The 22,208-nt window shown below is 42.2% G+C and overlaps 2 protein-coding genes across 5 annotated transcripts; one reads left to right on the forward strand and one right to left on the reverse strand.

Annotated features, from left to right (window-relative positions):
• Positions 1-378: 378 nt before the first annotated feature.
• suz12b (SUZ12 polycomb repressive complex 2 subunit b) lies at positions 379-16,816 on the reverse strand. 4 transcript variants are annotated; one of them, XM_086119676.1, is made up of 20 exons: positions 16,679-16,816; positions 15,586-15,633; positions 12,117-13,252; positions 11,743-11,887; positions 9,072-9,118; positions 8,932-8,996; positions 8,775-8,843; positions 8,632-8,681; positions 8,032-8,117; positions 7,928-7,961; positions 7,730-7,861; positions 7,550-7,655; positions 6,743-6,848; positions 6,465-6,642; positions 6,183-6,271; positions 5,935-6,078; positions 4,518-4,675; positions 4,017-4,215; positions 2,853-2,932; positions 379-1,740 (listed from the first exon to the last, which is right to left on the reverse strand). In XM_086119676.1, the coding sequence occupies exons 3-20, from the start codon at positions 12,129-12,131 to the stop codon at positions 1,425-1,427; spliced, it is 2,019 nt and encodes a 672-aa protein (XP_085975802.1). In that variant the 5' UTR covers positions 12,132-13,252; positions 15,586-15,633; positions 16,679-16,816; the 3' UTR covers positions 379-1,424. The 4 variants fall into 4 exon arrangements, with proteins under 4 accessions (XP_085975802.1, XP_085975801.1, XP_085975800.1 ...); XM_086119677.1 differs by adding an exon at positions 1,951-2,018 and having other exon boundaries at positions 1,590-1,740; positions 7,730-7,961; XM_086119675.1 differs by having other exon boundaries at positions 6,183-6,268; positions 7,730-7,961.
• utp6 (UTP6 small subunit processome component) lies at positions 14,262-21,336 on the forward strand. The gene is made up of 19 exons (XM_086119678.1): positions 14,262-14,513; positions 14,927-15,011; positions 15,098-15,139; positions 15,231-15,323; positions 15,599-15,646; positions 15,719-15,782; positions 15,881-15,999; positions 16,083-16,160; positions 16,393-16,474; positions 16,546-16,627; positions 16,708-16,886; positions 17,073-17,152; positions 17,348-17,425; positions 17,761-17,940; positions 18,562-18,642; positions 18,760-18,869; positions 18,960-19,026; positions 19,641-19,713; positions 20,943-21,336. Exons 1-19 carry the CDS (start codon positions 14,422-14,424, stop codon positions 21,095-21,097), a joined length of 1,788 nt encoding a protein of 595 aa, XP_085975804.1. The 5' UTR covers positions 14,262-14,421; the 3' UTR covers positions 21,098-21,336.
• Positions 21,337-22,208: the final 872 nt, after the last annotated feature.

Consider the following 22,208-nt stretch of genomic DNA (forward strand, 5'->3'; position numbering starts at 1 on the left):
AAATGGAAATTGAACTTTCAATAAAACCTTTTTCATGTGGTTGGGAGAGGGAGACACGATTCCTTTTTTGTAATAACTAATAAAAATGTATTCTTTCAGGATACACGATATACAGTATATGAACAGGTTGTTCAACAGGGGCAAGTGGTAGATTCAGGAGACTGAATGGCTGTTTATCTACATGTGCCCTGTAATTGAATGGCAGTCATTCCAGGGTGTACCTCGCATCCCAGGTACATGGGATAGGTTCCAGATTTTGTCCATTTGCTGTAGGTACTGTAGCTACTGTACATGAGGTCAACAAATTACAACCAGCTCCCAATATTGCCATCAACTATGACCGATTTGCAAAGGCTCATTTGAATAATGCAGCATAAATTAGGGTGATTTATTTATTTATTTAAATATAAAAACCCTAAATACAGAGTGTACGTCTTTACATGATTCTCAATGGGATGTTTTGGAAATAAAAGGTGAGAAATTCTCCCCTTTTTTCTTCACCAGATAAAAGAAATAAATCAGACTTCTAGAGATAAAAATATACCAAATTAGCGTTGGGAATGAACCATCAATGTCAGTTTATACCCAAAGCCACACACACAAAAAAAAACAAAAAACAAAACCTAACAGAACTCAAAATACTGATAATAACCCCTTTGGTAAACCGGCACTGAAAACTATAATCTAACTGTTATTCTTTGAACGCTATTGTCCAGAAAAAAAAAGTTTTGGGTAGCCCAAGCACAGTCCCTTATTGTATAAACCGCCTGACATTTCTTGTACTCACAGTATCAACAATGATACTAAAACACAAGTTCTTCAGATTCTCCACTGATGACTAAGGAAAGGCTGCATAACACATTTGGGCGCAGCTCTGAGTTTATGAAAACGGAAAATCTCTAAATACAAAAACATCAAGTGCTAAAAGTAATCAGCTATGGGTTTTAAAAAGGTTATCATGTATGTGTACAATTCACGTTAGCAGTACAGTTTCAACTGTCGTTCCAATAATCCTCATCTTAGCAGGACACACAAGAACAAGGGTGGGGAACCAGGGTCCAGTCCTCCAGAGTAGGGCATATAATTGTATTAGGAAAAAGAAACAAAACAAAAACCAAGATTATATATATTAGGAGCATTTGTGGGTTAAAAATTTGTTTGGGCTTGGATCAAATACTCTCATGAACCGGGCATCCCCACCCCTGCAATCTGTTCATATTCACCCCAGTCGTGATGTGGGTGATTCAATTCTACATCATTCATATTTGGTTGAGTTCAAGTTTTAAAAACTTGTTTACCTTGTATACATGGTCTGTTTGCAGTCAGACGCTCTGCTGACCACCTCTAAGCACCAAAAGGTTGGAAATGTTTATTGAAGGGGGGAGAACCCTAAAACCCTCCCCTGCGACTACAACAAGCCTGCATCAGTCCGTGAGAGCGCTTTTTGTCCTCTTGCCCTGCTTCCCCACAGCGGAAGACGCCGCGCTGCCGTTGCAGCTCCCTGCCGCCGCGAGCAGCGCGCGCTCTTGCCGCTCCTCGGCATCCTCCGGGAGCTCCTCCTGGATCTGCTTCAGACGCGTCATGGCCCGGTCGATGGTGGCCGTGCCCACCAGGTTGAAGTCGTGCATGCTCACCAGGTGGAGGAGGAAGTTGCGGCAGAGGTTGCGGCGGACGATGTGTGCGCCGCAGTCATCCACGAACAGTATGATGGCCTGGTTCATCTGGTTGTCCGCTATGAAACTGCCACACAGAGCACACCACAACTTTATTGGATGAGAAATCCAAGTCAGTAGACAGGTTCATCTCTATTATGGTCGAAAGGTTCATTAATTTCAGTCGTTTGAGTCATAAGGGGTGTTCACACGGCACACATTTGCTCCGGCGCTGCGCCGATGTATTTTGTTGCGATATATTTTGCACCGCAGCAAATTGTGGAGCGTTCACACGTACAAAGCCGCTGAGCGTGTCTGCAACGGCACAGCGTCGGTGCAGCCCCACTTGCGTTCACACGGCAGTTTCTGCAGCGGAGCAAAACGACAGAAAACAAATGAGCTGTCGTGTTGGTTCTTTTTAAAACGTATACACAACTCAAGCGACTACTGGACAGGCATGTCCTTCTCCTTCTCCGTGCCTTCTGCTCGAGAGTGACCGCCCCCGAAAACGTAAATCAACGATGACTTCAATGACACTCAGAAAAGCAAACACATCATGCGCCAAACAGAAAATCAAGAGAGGAAATCACTAAATAAATTATATGGGGGGCGGGGGGTTGTGAACACACAACAAAGGAACAAACTACACTAACAACTCCGAGACAGTCCAGTCTCCTACAAAAGGAAAGATGTTACCAGCCAAGTCTTGTGTCATTATTAAACAAACACATGACGGAAGTCCGACAGAGCACGAAAGCAACACATTTTCGCCGTACGTAAACTCTTCACAAGCATTTGCTCTGGAGCAAATTTAACCCAGTTGCGTTCACACGTGCAAATTTACATCGGTGCTGCTTCGCAAACGAGCATTTGCTCCGGAGCAAATTTTTAAACCACCTCCCTGAGGTGGATCAAATTTGGACCGGTGCAAGCCTTTTTCCGGGGCTACGCCGGAGCTAATTTGCACGTGTGAACGCTCTACTGGGGCAGCCCCGGTGTAGCACCGGACCAAATCTTGCCGTGTGAACACCCCTATAGAGTCACGTCAAATTCCGTCTTTTAACGCAAAGGAAAATACTTCTTAAACCAATTTGTTACCTTTTTTCTATCTTAATTTTTATTTTATATTTCTATTTTACTGTATATAGTGCATTGATGTTGTGGCTGGTGAGTGTATATGATGATTTGGTATCCACATACCCATGCTGCATGACATGAAGGTTCCACAGCTTCATCACCTCCTTCTCTCCTTCATTGACATCTGTGAACTCATCCAGTTGCTGGACAAATAAGTAAATAAATGTTCAGAACAACAATTAGGGTCACAGGTTTATGCCGTACTTGTCATTTTGGCAATAAAACAAGCCACAAATTCGACAGTAGTCATAAGGGAGACCTCCGGACATTAAAAAGAATTTCACTAATTTGCACAGTGTAACCTTGGTTCAGGTCCGATGTGGCTTCACACTGGATGTCTTCAGCAGAGTGCAATGTTCATATTACAATGTTTACATGCCACGGTTCTCGCCTTACGTTTCAGTCTGAAATGCTCCCACACTTTCAGGATCTTCCCACGGCCTCAACTGAAAAGTTCGCTTCCGACTTCCTGTGTGTATGTGATGTTCAGGATAAAATAAGAAAACCTTTATTTGTCTCACAATGGAGACATTCCCATTCGCGTGTGACGTCTGCTTGCAATTGTGCTTTTGACTTGCAAACTGCGACGTGAACCCGTTTAATTATTTTACAGTCCGTTATTCACAAAATGAAAATCTTTACTATCAGCGGTTCTTGTGGTCGTGCCAAAGGCTAATATGTAAATGTTGCTTTGGCGCATCTTAAGACCTAGCATCTCGGTTGAAGTGAGAGGAGAAGCTTCATTTAGTCAGGCCACAGCCTTGATGAATAGAACATTTTTTTCTGGGATTTAGTGGCATCTATAGATCTATACGCAACTACGCAGCTTTATGGGTGAGCAAGAATTACGGATCCACTATTTGCTCCAGGGCGCCCCCACAACACAACATCCTAATCATTTCACCAAATAGTTTCTGACAAGTCGTGACAAAGATGCGATTCTCCGACAGTTTAAGTCAGGGGTGTCCAAAGTCGGTCCTCAAGGGCCGCTGTCGTGCCTGTTTTCCAGCTTTCCCAGGAGCAAAGCACCTGATTCAAACCATCAGGATCGTTCTAATGCTGCTTCAGAGCTGGCTGATGAGCTGATCATCTGAATCAGGTGTGTTGCAGCCAAGAGAGATGGAAAACAGGCAGGACAGTGGGCCTCCAGGACCGGAGCTGGACATGCCTGGTTTAAGTAGTCTGTCGGCATAATAGAAAAAAATGGGAGGCAGTGGCAGCTCTTACCGTTGCAGTTTTCTCTCTGAGCCACTCGGGATCCCGCTCGTCCTCGCTGTCCACTTCCATCTCCTGAGGTCGCAGCGGCATGCAGCTGTCACTATGGAAGTAAAGGCGGTTGTGTCCGCTCACGTAGGTCCTCTGCTGTTCCATCTCGCCCTCCTCGGACTCTAGAAACTCAGACAGGCTCGGTTTGGTCCTTTTAGGCCTGCAAAAGAAAAACACAAAGTAACCATCTAGTATCATGTGACAATACCACCGCCTCAACTTTTTGGCGCTGACTCATTTAAGCAGTCATTCCAAGCGATGTCATAAGAAATCCTTTATTAGTCTCGCAATGGAGAAATTCTCAATTCACAGCAGCAAAGTTATGAAAGGAAGAAGCAGAAAAACAAAATATAGGAGCTGCTGGAAAGGCAGCCACTCTCGCGACGCCATCTTGAAGTCAAAATAACAAAATAACACAGCACAACACAGACAGTCGTGCAATCTTAATCACTTTTCGCTTACCTGCAAACCAGTATGTGAGTGACGGCGGTCCTCTTGACGGGGCCGTTGCGGCTGAAGGCGAAGCCCGGCTGGCTGTGGATGTCCTGAGGATTGCCAACGTACGAGCCGTCATAACACTCGTTGATGGACACATCTATCCTTGCTCCTTTGGGGTGAGGCTGCAAATTCAAACATGGGAAAAAATATTTGAAACACACTGTTGAAGACAACCACCATGGTGCATTTTTCCCTCTACATGGATTTCAATATCACCAGTGTCCAAAGAAAAGCAAAATCAAAGGACTATCTTTTCTTAAATGCAAAAGCGGGCTTAAAAAAAACAAACAAACAGATGTATGGTGTGAATGTCTGTTTTGATTATCTGTTTGAAGTGCTTTGGTATCATCCTTCCGTGATACATGTGTGCAATTACATCCCCCCCACCAAACTTGACAAAAAGGAATTAAAAATAATAACTGGGGGATACATGCGTTCCTTTGGACAACAATGAGTAATCACTTGTATTTGCTATATAACACCATCAATTCTGCATATACGTTTTGCTCAACATTTTATGTACTCTAGCATGAATACTGGCAATTTGGGGGAAAATATCACTGACACCACAACAATAGACCACCTCATCTTTTTTTTCCCATGTTTCATTTCGTGATTGTGCTATTCTTCAAGAGGAACTGAACCGAGGAAGTAAAAACTTTGTTTCATTTTAAATGTGCATATCTTCCTTATCAAGAGCTGCTTGCTGAAATCACAAAGTGTCTATTGTGTATTTTTTTTTAAAAAGTGAAATTATTGCATCCAATCGCTTATGTGATCAGATAATTTTTGGGACTTTTCACTCGACATGTTTCATGGAATTTTTTTTTTTTTGTTGCCAATTGCGGCACACTGTGCCGCACTTCCTCCGTCAACTGCTGCATGTTTTCTAGCTCATCACTGTGATACACAGGCTCGAATGAGTTCACCCACCCCACCCACTGCAACATCTCTTCCAGTCTGCAGCCAATCATGATTTCGCTCAACCTGGCACCCCCTTATGATGACTCATTATTCTGTTTAAAATGTACTGAAGAGTGTTTTCTTTCAGGAATGGTACACAACTGCCAGGTTGAGTAAATTTATGAATGCAAATATAATCTCTAGCCAAGGTCTTATTTCAGTAAAATGCATTTGAAAAATTAATCAAGACTCCCCAAAATTGGATTTGTTGGTTGGACTGCTGCTTTCTATTCACAAGCAGAAATACTAGCATAATTATGACAGTTGTCGGCCAAGATCTAAATTTGTTTGACCGGAATATTTTGATCTTAGGCACTCCCCATGATTCTTAAATGCATCTTTAAAAAAAAAAAACTCATGACTTTTAAATACTTTTTACTTCCACACAAGATATGATAGGAATGTTATTCTTCCTTACCACATAGTTGAAGATGAAACGTGAGTGTGAGAGTTTGAGGTGTTTGAGGAGACTGTAGAGCTTGCTGCAATTTAGCGTGCACCAAGGGCAGTGAAGGTCATCCCTCGCCTCTGTCTGTTGCCGCGTATTGTTGTTGTACAGGAACTAAGTCAGGAAAAGGTCAGACAACACGTCCAGTAACTGGATGATGAAAGCCATGTCGACAGTGGTACATTATGCATCATCACTCTTCTTAAAAGGTGGTTTACCTGATAAAATATCCGTAACTTTTGCCGTGGCTCACATGGGACGAGTTCTTTCCTCATCTGGATATCTGTGCTGACCGACTCCTTCACTGCTGAAAAGGAATACATGGAGGAGTTGTTCAACCAGTCAAAAAAGAAAATGCACTTTATCAAAACTTGTTACTGTTATACAGTTGTTCATTTCCATAAGAAAAAAAAAGTATATTGGAGCTGAACTGTATAACATGAAAATGAAAATGCAGGTGAGTCTTTCAAATGCGGCTCATAAAGAAACAAGGGTCTCACCCAAGGGGGTGGCTCTGTGGTGACTAGTCCTGGTCTCCATGGGGCCAGAGCTGTCCGAGTTTCGGGTAGCCAGGGGTTTGGCGACGGGGGCTGTGGACTTCCCACTGGCCTCACCAGTCCAGCGTAGAGTAAATTGCAACGTGGGTCCCTGAGAAAATGTTTCAAACGGTGGCAGCCTCTGAAGTAGGGGAGACACGACACCACGTTGGTCAGTGATTTGCGATGACAAAGACCAGCGGTGGAACCGGGATTGTGAGCGCCACGGAGCCAAACGTCACCTTGCCATCAAGAATCGTCTCCCATGTGGCCCGCTTCTTGCTCACAGGGCTGTCCTCCATCCACTGCATGGACACCTCATACTCTCCATCCAGCAACTGCAACCTCCTGCACACGTCAAAAACAGGACGCATTTACACTAACCAGTCCCTTAATTAAGAAAACAATCAAATACGATCCAACACACACAATGTATTCGACTTTGTAGTTACATTTTGCCTGAACTGTACTCCCTAACGTGTTTTTGTGTGTAAGTGCCAAAAGGTGAGTTTAATGTCTAAATATGGTTTGAGCAAAGTTCAATGGTTCAAGGATGATGGACATGAAAACAAAAGGAACACGCTTTGTTAAGAAAATGAGACCAGAAAGGCAACCGGCAAGGTGCAGCAGCGCAATTCTGAATGTATCTACGTCAGCAGAATTTACATTGACAGAAAAAGGATGTCCCGTTTATTTCGCTGCCGTTGGGCATAATCCTCACACCTCCAAAATCATCACTTTTCAGAGGACCGCAAAAACAGCACGTTTGTTCCAACAGTTAACATTGCATCATCAAAGAGTACACGCCATTGTTTACTTCTGAGTAGTCATTAATTTGTAACACGTGCGGACTGGCCAATAGTATAAATTGGTGAAAAAATATGACATTTCCTAAATTGTGACACGGGAGGCTCTGGCCTGATGCCAACAATTTGATTACTGAAATTATGCTGTATTTACAAAATACAGTGTATTGGCAGCAGGAACGTCAAACGCATTACAATCAGCATGATTTGTTCTTATCAGTGTAGATGTGTCATAAAATGTACCTGTTCTTATCAAAGACAGTCATTTGAGCAACGTATGTCTCTGTTGTGTCCCCTTCTTCCTTATGAGACGAGTTCCTCTTCTTTCTACTTTGAGTATCTCTCACATCTACACACACGGATACATTGTCTTTACATTTACATCATAGAAGGCGTCACTGTCAAATTTGAGGAGCTGCTTACCAATGTTCTCGTTGGCTTCGCCGTTGGGCAGGCCGTTGGCATCCCTCCGGCCCGTACGTGACACCCTGAAGAGGAGCGAGTACGACTTGACCATGTGGCTGTTGCTGGGCTCAAATTCGTTGCTGGACACCACTAAGGAGGGACAGGAGGCCAGCTTGCTTTGCTGGCTGTCAGGGTTCAAAGGCACCTGCTTTTTACCTGTAGGCACTTGCTTAACTGGGCAGCTGACGTCCTGCAAGGAGCAGAAGAATGAGCAAATAAACAAGATGACACGACGAAAGAGGCTGAATGTGACGACTTACCTTGCGTTTTTTATGGCAGACTTTGACAAGTAGCACCTCCAAGGAGACGGAATTTTGCTCATTCTCTGAGTTCTGAGATGGCTTTTCTAGACGTAGGAAAGTCAAAATAACAATGTCGTCAATATGATGGAAAGGTGTGGCGGTCAGAGTAGATCACCGCATCATGTAAAATTATTTTTAATACTTGGCGGGAAACTGTCAGCTGAATTGAGTCTGGATGCATGTTTTCAGGCTGTTTACGTGCCTCACTGGGTGCTTTTTGGTTACCAAGAGAGTTGAAAATTGGCTCAGCTCATAATTATTCAATAATGCTTGTGACCCATGATGGCTATGACATGAAATAATGACACTTACAACATTTTTCTTTATATGAAAAGGGAGACATATTTGTGAGGGAGGTGTTAATTTGTCTTAAGCACACATCTCCCTCAGCGACTAATTTGGGCATTGACTATGAAAGATGGCAACAAATATTTTATTACATTTCTTTCTTGGGGCATTTGGAGTCAGAGGACACCTTTCAATGTGTAAATATTCCCCATAAATTCTTATTCTGGCTAGTGCATCAATGCTTACGGGAACAACCATAGGTCTACTTACCGTCCTTATGGAAGAACCCAGTAAAAGTTAATTGCAGATGAGAAGATAAGCTAAAACACACACAAAAGTGGAAATTAAGTTCAATGCAATTATTCGTTTGGTTATTGGTCGGAACACTGGAAGATCGTTTCGGCCAATGTTACCTGGGAGATTCCTGCTCTCCCTTCATCTTCTCTACAGTTTGCAACATATTATCTACTTTGAATGCTTTCCTGGGAACAAAAAGAAAGATACTAAGAATTAAGTTTTGCACACAAGACAACAGAGAGGAGACAGATGCATAAGTGATACTTTTTGTACCTTTTGGCATTGGAGCGACCATTTCTATGAGACATGAAGGTCAGAGTCCTGTGCAAAAATATCGGCTAAAAGGGAGGAGGATGCAGTCGTTTTTTTAGATACTCAATTCTTCCGGGAAAGAAAATAATAGTGTAACTTACTGCAATCAAGTTCCTGGTGCGAAGAAATCTGTATATTTGTGTTGGCTCTGGGAAAGAAAGCAAATAATTAGCACTTCTACAAAACCCTATGTATATTAACACGTTATTAACAACGAAATGAAAAGAAATGTCACAAGTTAAACGATTAGACAGTTCTGGGGCTGTGAGGAAAAACAATCAAATGAGTCTCTAATGTAAACACTAGGAAACTGGACCACATCACTCCATTCACAAATCACAAATTCTGTGAGTCAAATAATACATTTTAAAACGTTGCTGGTGGTCTAATAATCTCTGAATTGTCTTGAACCAAAATACACACAAGATGTACCAGAAACCTACGAAGCATACAGACCCCTCAGGTCGACTGGGACAGGTCTCTTATGTGCTCCCAGAACCAGATCCAAAGTGAAGCAGCATTTAATTACTATGCTCCTCACTTGTGGAACAACTACCCGAATACCCGACGTCTGCTAAAACTGACAGTTCATTTAAATCAGGGATAAAAATATTGTTTACTGCAGCATTCTCATAAATGTACCCTTTATTCTCTTCTTTTAAGCCCCATTTGCACAGCATCTTTTATCAAGAATGATGCTTTGTTTTACAGTGAAACTACTCTATAACGAAACCGACATGGGCGAAAATGCCCCTTAGTGTGAAAAAATCTTCATGCATTAACACCAGTCCCACTCTCCTACCCCTCATACAACGAGAAAAACCCCTGTTGCGTCATACGAAATATTTTTCTTTGCTCTTGCCTCACGAAGAGATTCACTACAACGAAGTCTAATCCATTTTATTATATATATAATTATATTATTTTATTCTACATATATATATTTTTTTTACAAAATGCACTAAGGAGTGGCACCCAAATTTCGTTGTATGCAATACAATGACGATAAATGCGATTCTGATCTGATCCAACAGCGACCTCTACGGCTTCGTTCGGAAACAGCAACAGCAACCACCACACTGGTTTACAGTAAATATTCCCATCTACGGAGTTCTTTCAAAACCAAATTCCTTCACCCGGACTAAAAACCTATGCATTAAAATTTCGACTACGATGTTACATTAACGATCAATTCATAACACCGGAATTTCCACTACCCGGAAGCCATACAGAAGCATGCAGTGGCGCAAACACAAGCAAGTTCCGCTCGATACTACGGAATAACTCTGTCCACGCCGCTATTTACTCTCATTGGATACAAAACGGCGACATGTAAGTGACTAATAGCATGAGTTTTACTGGAATAGTGAACGATTTTTATTACGTTCACAGCTCTGAGTTTCCTGAACGCAACATACTCATAGCTGCTCTGCCATTGGCGTACCGAGCATCATCCTGGCCTCCGATTGGCCAAGAGGGACCTCACTATCTATATGTGTGTAGATACTGTAGCTAGATCTGTGGAAGATAGAGTGGAATGCATCCGATTAGCTGCTCAGAGTAAGTTGCTTGTGGCTCAATGGACAGTCAAATAAACGAATGTTTCCTGGAATGCTTTACTTGTTATCATGCTAAAAACCTTACGCTAACTGGAGTGCTAATTAGAGAGAAGGCGAGTTCCATCGCGCTAACTATGGCCATCGAGGACTACGAAGCGTCCCGTGGCTGGCTTTAAAAGTTCATTGCATGACATTGGGTGGCGATCGAGGGGAGGTCGAGTTAGAGACAGTGAGATGGTGGAAAGAAAAGCCACCGGGTCCAGGAAGTATTTGTTATTGTTAGATTCAGACGCAGCAAGAACGTTGCATTGCTAAAATGGATTTGGATGTTAAGCAGCTAAGACTAGAAGCGCTCTGACGCTGGAAGAGAGGGTAAAAGTGATCAAAATGAAAGACGGAGGAAGCAAAATAAAATACATTATCCAAGAAATTGATGTAAGTGAAGGTGAATGCTGGTCGTAAATTTCGCAATTTCTTTCCCTTTTTTTTCTTCTTTCTACACGGACTATATGAAGTGTCAAATAAGTGTGTGCTCATACTCATGCACTATTGGAATAAAAATAAAGAGTACCGGTACATCTACTATGTTTGTGTGTGCGTGTACACATACGTTTGTGTGTGTGTGAGTGTTTACATCCGAGATCAAATTTGCTACAGTGAAAAACCCGGTTGTGAAAAATTTCTTGCTGCAAACATGATTTCGTTGTAGAGGAGTTTCACCGTAATCTAATTATCTTAGATGATTTTTAAAATAATCTTTATGATATTTAGTTTTTCTTTGTGTAATGATTTCAATGTTTGATGTGAAGCCCTTTGAATGGTTTTGTAAATGAAATGCGTGGGCGACTAAACTTGCCCGACCTTGCCTGTAACCAAATGAAGGCGGCTGACTAGTACCTAATCTAACTACTGAGACACTACTTTATTCCCGTTTTTTTCCTGTTTATTTTTTGTTATATTCAAAAGAAGTAAATGATTATGTACACAGTACATTTTATTGCTAAATACACCACTGTACATTGATGACAGTTTACAAATACGGGCTGTGAGGAAAAAACAATCTACTGGGTGTTGGTAACCACACGAAATATGCATGTCAACATAAGACTTGAATAGAATTAAACTGGGAGCAAAGTACCAAATAGACACTATCGATTGAAAATATTGGTGAAACGAAACCAAACAGCGACGTAGTAAAGGACTGAAGTCTCACTTTCGAAGGCCTGGAGAAAGAGCTCATGGTCGGCCTGAATCTGCTCCATCTTCGGCTTCTTCACGGAGTTCAACATAGCCGACGAGGCGGGGTACACGGCACCGTTCGCTTTGCAACCCGCCCCGCTCATAATGTGGCCGGAATTCTACGAGCGGACATAACATAAATATTACCATTAAACACACACACAATTACTGGACAAACAATGGCTGTGCGGCAAAAGTTACCGCAACGACTAGCACGGGGGCTAGCGAAACCCACACTTGCTATCACGCTATTAAGCTTGGGTCAGTGTTCTTTTGGTCCGGCGTGAAACTAATACTGACGAAGTAATTCACCTTTAAGTGCATTCGACATGAATAAAGACAACCTACCCTGGCGGATGGCATCAATTTGTTAGCCTCGCTGCCCCCAGCACAAGCCTGGAAGAATCAACAGCGGAAGCCCATGAAGATGAACAGGACGCGACGAGAACCTGGTCGCTGGCTAGTTAGCTAGCGATGCTAGCATAGTTGACCGGCAAATTAACCGGTAGATCTCCGGGTTGCCGCGTACAGCCACCAATATTGTTGTTTTATCGGATATGGACTGTATAATTTTCGTGGCATTAATAACCATCTAAGAGTAATTCATCGCCGTGCGGCGTCCCTTCAATTTGGAATGAACAACAGAGCATTGCTCATTTGTCAGCCAATGAGAACCGGACTGTGTGAATCCAAGACTGCGATTGGCTACTGAAAACAGGAAGTGACGCATCCCCGCTCTTGGGTTCTGCGATTTTGCGGGAAACGAAGCGAGCGTTCAAGTAGACGAATTCATACTGTCCGGCTTGCGTATTCTCCTTTACAGCATAAAAAAGATTTCTCGCCAAGTATCGTTACAAATTTTGACTCACCCATCTTCGAAACGAATTAAATCACTATCAAAACTGAAGTAGCTGCATTTTTTACAGCATCATGCACTGGCAATATTTTTATAATAAGTACATTTGGAATTATGTAAATACCCAGCATTATTTAAAGAAGCAAACTACATCTACATTGACGCCTTGTTAAGAAGGATAGTATCATTGGAGTGCCTGGCTGCTTGGAACATACTGGTGTGGTAACACAACTCCTCAGGGAGGCACATGCAATGGCTCGATCTCGCCAACGCAAATGGGTCCATCTCACACAAGCTTGTTGAGCTCGCTCTCCACCGACATCATGTTCCCAGCAAAGTTTCAGACCTTATTCTAGATTACTACAGTAACTTCAGGCTAAAATTAACCGCAGGATCAGGTACATCAGATTGGCATTGGTTTGAGAAAGGCATTATAACCGGCACCATCTCAGTCATCCTTTTCGCCCTCGCCATGAACATAATAGTCAAGGCAGCTGAGGTAGGAGTACGCCAACCCCCAATCAGAGCCTTCATGGACGACCTGACTGTCAGTCATCACGACATCTGTACCAGACAGCAGGTGGATTCTCCAAGGCCTTGAGAAGATCATCGGCTGGGCTTGGATGAGCTTTAAGACAGCAAAATTGAGGTCTTTAGTGCTCAAGAAAGGTAAAGTAGTGGACAGGTTCCGCTTCTCACTGGCTGGAGCCACCATCCCATCAATCACAGAAAAGCCAGGAAAGAGCCTTGGGAAGTACTGTACTCTGACTGGGGAATGTAATGTGTAATTGTGCCCCCCCCCCCCCCCAAATTACCTTGGTAAGAATTAATAAGTCAAAATAACTACTAAATACATATGCAACAATCTGTTTATATCACTGACAAGTATAGTGTGGTATCAGCAACACTAATGATATAAGCACCTCTTAATACGATGGCTCTCTGTAGTGGTAGGAGAAAGAATCACTGAATTAAATACAAATATAATTTATATTTATAAAATAAGATAAAATGGGATAGGCTCCAGCACCCCCACGACCCTAGTGAGCATGAAGCGGTTCGGAAGATGAATAAATGATAAAACTTATTCAAAAGATGTTTGTAGCTTTGCACACAGCCTGTTCATTGGCTTATTTTTCAATCCAGTACTGTTGTTATACTGTATATATATATTATTATGGACAGTTCAGTAACCTTTTCACTAACTTTTATGTATATATGTGCATTTCATCTTTGAGAACTGTTTGTTTAAAAACATTTATTGAAATACATATTTATTTTATTGTATGTGCAATGCGGTTTAATTAAATATTATAAGCATATGTTTTATTTTGTTAAGTGTGGTCAAATAGCTTAAAATTGTCAATATACTTTTTGGGAATACAACCACTGCTGAGTTTTTTTTTTTTAAAAGATGAAAACATGTTTGTGACTGTATTTTAATGTTGGCCATGAAGATTACTACTTTTTGTGAGGTGGTACTTGGTTAAAAAAAGTTATTGAACTCCTGATTCACACGATATGCGTAATGAGATGTAGTAATTACTACAGTATAGCCTTATTATAATCTGTACTACAGCTACTGTATACTTGCTTTCCCGTCGGAGCTATTTGATAAAGGACCCGGAAGTGTAGAGAATCATAACTTCCGGACATGTGTGAGGGAATTGATTTGTCGCTAACGTTAGCTGTCTCGTGGCACGATCTTGGTTTGATAGTAATCCATTAACAAAGCTGACATTAGGTCATTCAGTTTCGTCAAAATATCGGTGAATGTAATTCTTTTGAGGGGGGGAGATGGCGGAGATCGTTCAGCAGCGAATCGAGGACAGGATTCCGGAATTGGAGCAACTGGAAAGAGTGGGACTCTTCACCAAGAAAGAAGTCAAGTAAGAGAACACCCTCAAAGTTAAATGTGCTCGAATTATGATCGTACGCTTTTGATTCGAGAAACAACAAACATCACGCGTACATAACTTGTGGTAGAACTCCTTAAAGGCATTTTGATAACACGAACAGAAAAACAAGTGTGGAAACCTTTTAGTAAAAGTAGCTTTTCAAAAATGGTTGATGAAATACGAACCATTTAGCTTGTAAAAAGCACGAAATACATTTTCCAATGACATCACAATCACTATGATCGTGACGAGTTACTTATTCTCGAATTTCGTCCAGAAATTAAAAATCAGACATTGTTTTCACCACATAAAATCCTGTGTGTTTTAAATAATGGGAGAAGATATGCACAATATCTGACTTCTACTCATCTTGATTAAGTCAGTTAAAACTTTGTGTTTTACAGAGCCATCATCAAAAAGGTGACATCACTGGAATACAAACTCCACAGGCTGATCATCAATAAAGATGACTTTATAGCATACATACAGGTTGAGTCATCAAACTTCTAATTCACGCACATTAAACTAAGTCATGTTGAAAAGGCTCATTCATGGACATTGATGTTAAATTGCAGTATGAAATCAACGTCCTGGAGTTGGTCAAGAAGAGGAGAGTGGTTGGTGGACCTATTATATTTATAACGTGATGACGATCATTATATTACTCTGGGCTGTTTTTCAAACTGCTTCTCATCTACGCTTTTGCAGCACATACGCTACCAGTTCAAGAAGGAAGAAATCGAGTTTCCCATCATACACAGAATCAACAGTGTCTTCAGAAGGGCCACAAATAAGTGGAAGGTACTTTCGGAAGGGCATCCTCCCGCTGATAAAATATGATAAGGACGTGTTGCACCACCAAAGTGAAACAATCCTATTATGTTGCACTGGTAATTGATTAACAACTGTACTGTTTCAAGAAAAAGTCAATATTTTTAGGAGGTGACTGTATGACGAAAACAATATTCAATGACATTTAGAGGTCTCATAAGATGCAATTTGTATTATTGTAAGAGCAGTTTGGAATAGATGAAAATGAAATAAACCAATGCAAAACCAGTACCTTTGCCTTGCAGGATGACGTGCAGCTTTGGCTCTCGCATGTCGCCTTCTGTAAGAAATGGGTACGTCCAAAATCATTCTTGTCAATTCACTGATGTAGCAAAAGTGTAAGTGGTCATGGTATCTTTCCTCAGTCCACGAAGGGGCAGCTCAGCAAGGTGTTCTCAGCAATGCTGGCCATCCACCCCGATAAACCAGGTACCCTTTGGCTTCTACCCTTTTAATATTAATTTTCGGGGAATATGAGCCAAATATCTTGACGCGGTTTTGGCTTGTGTCCTGCTGTTTGCCTCTAGCGCTGTGGATCATGGCAGCCAAGAGCGAGTTGGAAGAGAGGAATTCCTCGGAAAGTGCCCGACATTTGTTCCTCAGGGCTCTGCGCTTCCACCCAGGCAACAGAAAACTCTACCAGGAAGTAGGGAGCAAGAACATATGGGCCACTTTCACTCATTTTGACACTGAAAAAAGCATCCAAGCTAATTCCGCCATGTGTTGCAGTACTTCCGCATGGAGCTGCTACACTGTGAGAAGCTGAGGAAGCAGAAGGCAGAGCTGGAAAAGGCTCACATTGACATTGTGAGTGGGCCATCATCCCGAAGTATCCATTTAACAAGTTTACTCAGATTAAAAAAGTTGTAAAAATGTAAACACGTTTACAAATGTATATAAAGAAAAGTCAAAGAAAAAGAAATCCAGGTTGATATATGGGGTTAAAATAAAAAGATGTAGAAAAAGTGCTTTTCAGGTGCACTGTAGAAGATGGATGATAAAGTAAATAACATGCTTCAATTGTTTGTATTGGTGAAAGGCTGGCTACGAGTTCTCTGCAGAGATCCTGAGTGGGAAACTGGCAATGGTTGTGTACAACGATGCCACCGACAAAAACAAAGGTGGGTTTGGCCCTTTCTGACATTGTTTTACGATACTGTCTGACTGTATTAGGTAACTTTATGTCCCACAGACGCAGAGTTTGTCATCTCACTCCTCAACATTGCATCCATTTTTGACTTCACCAAAGACTTCCAAGAGGCCATCCTCCAGGAGTAAGTCACGACGAAACCTTTTCTGTCCCAAAGATCCGAGATGACGCTTACCCAGACTCTCCTGTCCACTTATTCTCCAGTCTGCAGACTAAATTCCTAGATGACAGCGGGACATGGAACTTCTTGGCCAAGAGGGAGCTGGATGCTCCAGGAGTGGGAGAGGCGCTCCAGACCGTCATGGTCCGCGCTTTGGAAGTTGACCGGAGAGAGGCGAAATGCTGCCAGGTCTACGAAAAAGGACTTGAAAGAATCAACACTGGTAAGAGTCCTCACATACATAAATTAGAATTTTGTAGATCGAGGGATTCGATTTTTATTTTGAGGAAATAAAGGAATTTCATCTTGGAATTTTCGAGGAAAATACAGGGATTGGATTCAAGTTTTGGAGGAAATACGCTAATTTGAGTTCACATATCTGTTGTGATGTTGTTGTTACCTCTTGCAGAACCCATGTGGACCTCCTACATCGCCTTTTGTCTTGAGAGGGTGAAAAGGAAGACAAACGTCCAACAGCTGATGGACAAGGTAATCCATGGTGGCTCTGCACGTTGTCCCTGTGTGCGAATAAAAGACAAGAAAATGCTTGTTGTGTCAACTTAGGGTGTGTGTGTGTGTGTGAATGGTTGTTAGTGTGTTGTGATTGACTGGCAACCCGGTGCACTATTTGCCCAAAGTGAGCTGGGCTAGGCTGCTGTTCCCTAAAAATGAAATTGCTTACAGAGACAAGAGAGGCTGCTGGGAGTTCTGCGGCGCGCGCACGACTCCTCACTGCTGAAAGAGGCTTATTACAAGAACTGGGTAAGACAGAAGAACAATTGTGTTAGAACATGGGTGGGCAACTCCGGTCCTCAAAGGTCGCTATCCTACATGCTTTAGATGTTTCCCTCCTCCAACAAGCCTGATACAAATGATCAGCTCATCACCGATCGCTACAGAAGCCTGTCTGATTGTCTGAATCAGTCATGTTGGAGGAGGGCGACATTTAAAACATGCAGAAAATCAGCCCGATTAGAAATCGGATGGATGAAATAGTCACACTCGGGGACCGGAGTTGCCCACCGCTTTGTTTAGAGTATCCCGAGACGGATTCTGTCTCTGTCGCGCTGAAGTTTTAACACAATATCCTCGTGCAGCTGCAGATCCTGGTCTCGTCAGGAGATGAAGAGGGCGCGGCCAACATCGCAATAGCAGCCACGCAGCGCTACAGCCAATCAGTGTCGTCCTGGAGCATGGCCTTGCAGACGCTGGTTCACTTGGGGAGGGATGACGTCGGACGGCTGTTCCATGAGGCGCTCGCAAACATCCATCCCAAGGTACACAACCACACACACACACAGGTGTCTCCTCGCTCAAACTAGCCGCCATTACATCCTTTCAACTTCCTCTGTCATTCCCCTTAGTCCTTGTGAAAAACAGTATGCAACATGAAATAACCCTAAAAAAATGAATTCTCAGAAGGAATGAAAATGATTATGAACTATATTAAAACTTGACCACCATGGACATACTCGTATAGTCAAGAAAATTGTTTATTCTTCTTTTGCCTGGCTTTTGATGAGACTTGAGCCGTGAGGAGTAACAGCGTGAGGAAGATTACAACACTTGGTGCAACTTTAGAAGGTGCTAAACCACCAGGCATCTTGAAATGCCTCCACTGTCAAACTAAACGTAAAACTATGAGAAATACATGCTATGACAATAACCACGTTCGCTTCGAAGTCATAAATAGCAAGCAATAAAGTATTGCAATAAACAAAACCAGATTTATTATCCATAATTTGGTTCTAGATAACTGCTGCTATAGTGCTTCACATAGCTGACTTGACCCTGAGCATGATGGGCGGAATATAAAATGAATGGAATTCTCATCATAAATGTGTCTGCATGATTATTAAGAAGCTTCTTCCCTGAACTGTGTCCTTTCGGGCGCGCAGGAAAGCTTACCAATTTGGCGGCTGCAGATCCAGTGGAGCATCGCCAACCAGAATCCAGAGGAGACGGAGGCCATTTTCAAGGTTCAAATCAAATCCACCAGACATGGCGATCCACACTGAGCAGTCATTAGGGTCCATGCAATGACGATGATGATAATACTTTTGCGGGACACTTTGTTCTTCCCCGCTTGTTCTCAGGGAGGTCTTTCGTCTGCGGTGCCCGCAGTTGCCGTGGAGATGAAAGAAAGCTACGTTGATTGGTCATACAGCACCGGGGGATACAAGAAAGTGAGAAAGACTTTCACAAGGTAAGTTAAGTGAGCTTCGCAATTGTGCAAATTGAAGACTATAAAGGGCGGAATAACGTGTGTGTGTGTGTGTGTGTGTGTGTGTTTTAGTTTACAGGAGAACCGACCGCTATCCAAAACGTTCTTCACCAAAATGATACAGATTGAAAAAGAACAAGTGAGTGCATTAAATAGAAAGTGAGCTTTTAAAGCCTGGCAACCCCAAAATCCATCTCATTACTTGTTCATTTCCAAACAATTTTGGCCAGGAAATGATGTAAAATAAATACATTTGTTCAGGGTTTAACTGTCAGCATCATAAAACCTTTAACAACTATCGATGGTATTTTTTTTTAAATGACATGGTAACGTTTCTGAACTATTATACAAGTGTAACAATAACTTCATTGGTGTAGAACAAAACAAAAATAAAGTAAAACCACTCACCCTTTGGAAAGGCCTGATGGAAATATCATGAGGAGGGATGACTTGATATTTCAGGAAGTAGATTGCTCAGGTACTATGGTACAAAAACGTTCATTTCAGATTTTTGCCGTCACCTGTGCCCTTGTATGCGGACATCACAAAAAGCAAAACACACTTGAGTCAGTCATTCTTCAGATGGTTCTCAAACATTTTACACCAAGTACAACCTAAAAAAATGTGGCTCTCCCTAGTTCCACCATCATGACCAACATTAACATACAGTAGTGAAGTAGGCCTAAATGCTGGGAGGGGAAAAAAAGAGGCAGAGGTTTTGAGATTTGAGTTAACATGATGTCGTTAATGCAGGAGACCCCAAAGATGGACAATCTGAGGGACTACTACGAGAGGGTCCTGCAAGAGTTCGGCTCCTCTGATGAAGGTGAGATGCGTTTGGGTCAAATAGTCCATCAGGCACTGTACTGTGAGTCCAACCATTTATTTTCAAGATGTCATTATCACGTTATTTAAAATTGTTATTTAAACAGATAGTGGTTAATAAGCAAACCAGGGGGATGAGAAGGATGAAAAAAAAATTGGGACCTGTGGCTATTACACAAACAAAGTGAAAATGTGAGAAAACAAGGAGTTGGTCCCTGCGATGTTGGCTTCCACAACCTATTTAACCTTTTCATGCACAAATAATAATAACCTGTAACCTGATAACATGATACGGTGTCCACTGTAGTAACCGCTGTCCCTGAAACTTACTTATTCAGTGGAGCACAAAACGGCCTTCCCCAATTTGTTCCAACCGAGATGGAAGCATACTTGTTGGAGCCATATTACAATATTTTTTCTCTTTTTGAACTGAAAGTGTGGAGCATAGCCCGCAAAAAAAGGGGCGAAATAGGAAGCTCCAAGTAATGAAGGGCAAGTGTGTGAATCAGCAGAAGCGTCGAGATTTGTGACCGTTTTTACGGGTTGTGTGCTATCTTGTCGCGTATCCTATTTTACTCTGTCAAATCATAGTAATGATGTCCATGAGTAGAATTTAATGAATATGCGCATCGTGACAAATCAATATGCAGTATGCTACTCATTTTGGTTTGTTCATGTTGGCCACCAGGGGGCAGTATTAAACAGGCATACGGTACTTGATGTCGATTGAAACAGAAGACAGTCTCAACCAAAGTGCAATGAAATCAGTTGTTTTTCCTCAGAGGATAAAGAATATGTGCCTGTGACCATTGGTGCACGATCTGTCTGCTTGCGGTCAAATACAAGTTGTTTAAAGTATTAGAAGTGCCACAATAATAGCCAGTATGGCGTTTTGCATTGAGTGCTAGCATTAAGCAAACTTTCATAAGACAAGTTAATGTGCTTTGATTAAATACACAACTTGTCATTCTATTTGTTTTATGTTTAGTTTGACAGTAAAATTCAACTGTGAGTGGCAATAAACAGCTTGATGCAAGCACATTGCATCTTTTTGGCAGAATTGTTCATTATCACAAAACTTCTGTTTGTTGTGAAGTTTGCTTTCACCATAGTTGGCACTCGTAACTAACTCTTAACGGGAAGCGCTCATACGCTGAAGTACCACTATAGTTTCTAATTTTGAGTTGATCTGAGCATTCTTTTTCCATGTTGACCTGTGTGATTGTCAAGATCTGTGGCTGGAGTACATCCAGGAGGAGATGGGACCCCTCGGGCGGCCAGAGAATTGTGGCAAGATCCACTGGAGGGCCATGAAGTTTCTGGAGGGCGAAAGCGTGGAGAGGTTCACCTCCAAATACACACTCCTGCAGACTGGACACCTCTGAGTGCGGTTTGAAGAAGTGCAGGTTGCATGTTCTTTAATCAGCAGGAGTTGTTCAGCCTGCGGGAGTACATGAAGATGTTGGCTGGTTTTCATTGGAGGCATGGATTGTTTGACCAAGTTTTACAAATGTTCTCCAGAGATGTAGAGAGAAATGTTTCCAGTTGTAGTTCCACTTTATATATTTGTGTGACGTTGCAAACCTATGCCGGTGGAATTTCCCATTAAAAAGACACACTAGGATACTGTTGAAATAAAACTGTCAAATTTGTTTTACAAAATGTATTTAAATTCAGTGAAGTTAATTCAAGGGGTTTTCACACAAACATGTTCTTTTAAAACAAATTCTAATTCTACATGATTAAATCCAGACATGTACGTTGTCGGGCGGGGGAAAAAAATCGGTTGGGTGACAGCTTATACCTCAAAAAGTTAACTCGAGGCACCACTGTACGTTTTGTGTATTTGTTCAGATCCCCCAAAGAGTCATTTTAAATCCATTGTCATTAACAAGTTAGGTGTACATAACACAAATGACTAATAAGACATCACAGTTCATGTTACATGGACTCTGCATGCTGTTCCCAAAAGAGAGATGATGATAATTATGATAATCTCACCGTGCAACATTATTTGAATCCTCATAGTCTGCTTCACTCTCAAATCTTCTTGACGAAGATGTAAGAGAAGAGCACCAAGATGGCCGCCGACAGCAGCCCAATGGCACACTGGTGGATGCTGGTAACCTTCTCCAGCGTGTGTATGCGCTCCTCCATGGCGCTAGTGTGGATGTAGTCATAGATGGAGGCCCCGATGCTCCATACCGCCCACACAGCATCCACCAGCGCCTTCATGGTGGGAGAAACCATTGAGGGGGCCGCCTGCAGCCGGGCGCCTGACACAGCCACCGCTCACTGGATCTTCACCACTGTGATGACACACACAGGACAACACTTAGTGGGTTATGGGCAATAACTTGACACCGTATAGAGATGCTGGACGATTAAGCTTTAGTGTCTAGATCAGGGGTGTCAAACTCAGGTCCTGGAGGGCCGCTGTCCTGCATGTTTTCCAAGTCTCCCTGTTGCAACACACCTGATTCAAATGAACAGGTT

Source organism: Hippocampus guttulatus, chromosome 9, assembly GCF_054856545.1.
Source record: "Hippocampus guttulatus isolate MCC_2025c chromosome 9, RoL_Hgut_1.0, whole genome shotgun sequence".
Taxonomy (NCBI): Eukaryota; Metazoa; Chordata; class Actinopteri; order Syngnathiformes; family Syngnathidae; genus Hippocampus; species Hippocampus guttulatus.

What these genes read in the sequence shown, in the direction of transcription:
- suz12b (XM_086119674.1), bottom strand. An exon ending in CCACAGAGCCACCCCCTTGG is followed by an intron (nt 6,272 to 6,464) that starts GTGAGACCCTTG and finishes ATTCCTTTTCAG; the next exon opens with CAGTGAAGGAGTCGGTCAGC. An exon ending in CTTCATGTCATGCAGCATGG is followed by an intron (nt 1,741 to 2,852) that starts GTATGTGGATAC and finishes TCTGTGTGGCAG; the next exon opens with TTTCATAGCGGACAACCAGA.
- utp6 (XM_086119678.1), top strand. Translation starts at nt 14,422, where the DNA reads ATGGCGGAGATCGTTCAGCAGCGAATCGAGGACAGGATTCCGGAATTG. An exon ending in AAAAGGCTCACATTGACATT is followed by an intron (nt 16,161 to 16,392) that starts GTGAGTGGGCCA and finishes TATTGGTGAAAG; the next exon opens with GCTGGCTACGAGTTCTCTGC. An exon ending in TCCAACAGCTGATGGACAAG is followed by an intron (nt 17,153 to 17,347) that starts GTAATCCATGGT and finishes AATTGCTTACAG; the next exon opens with AGACAAGAGAGGCTGCTGGG.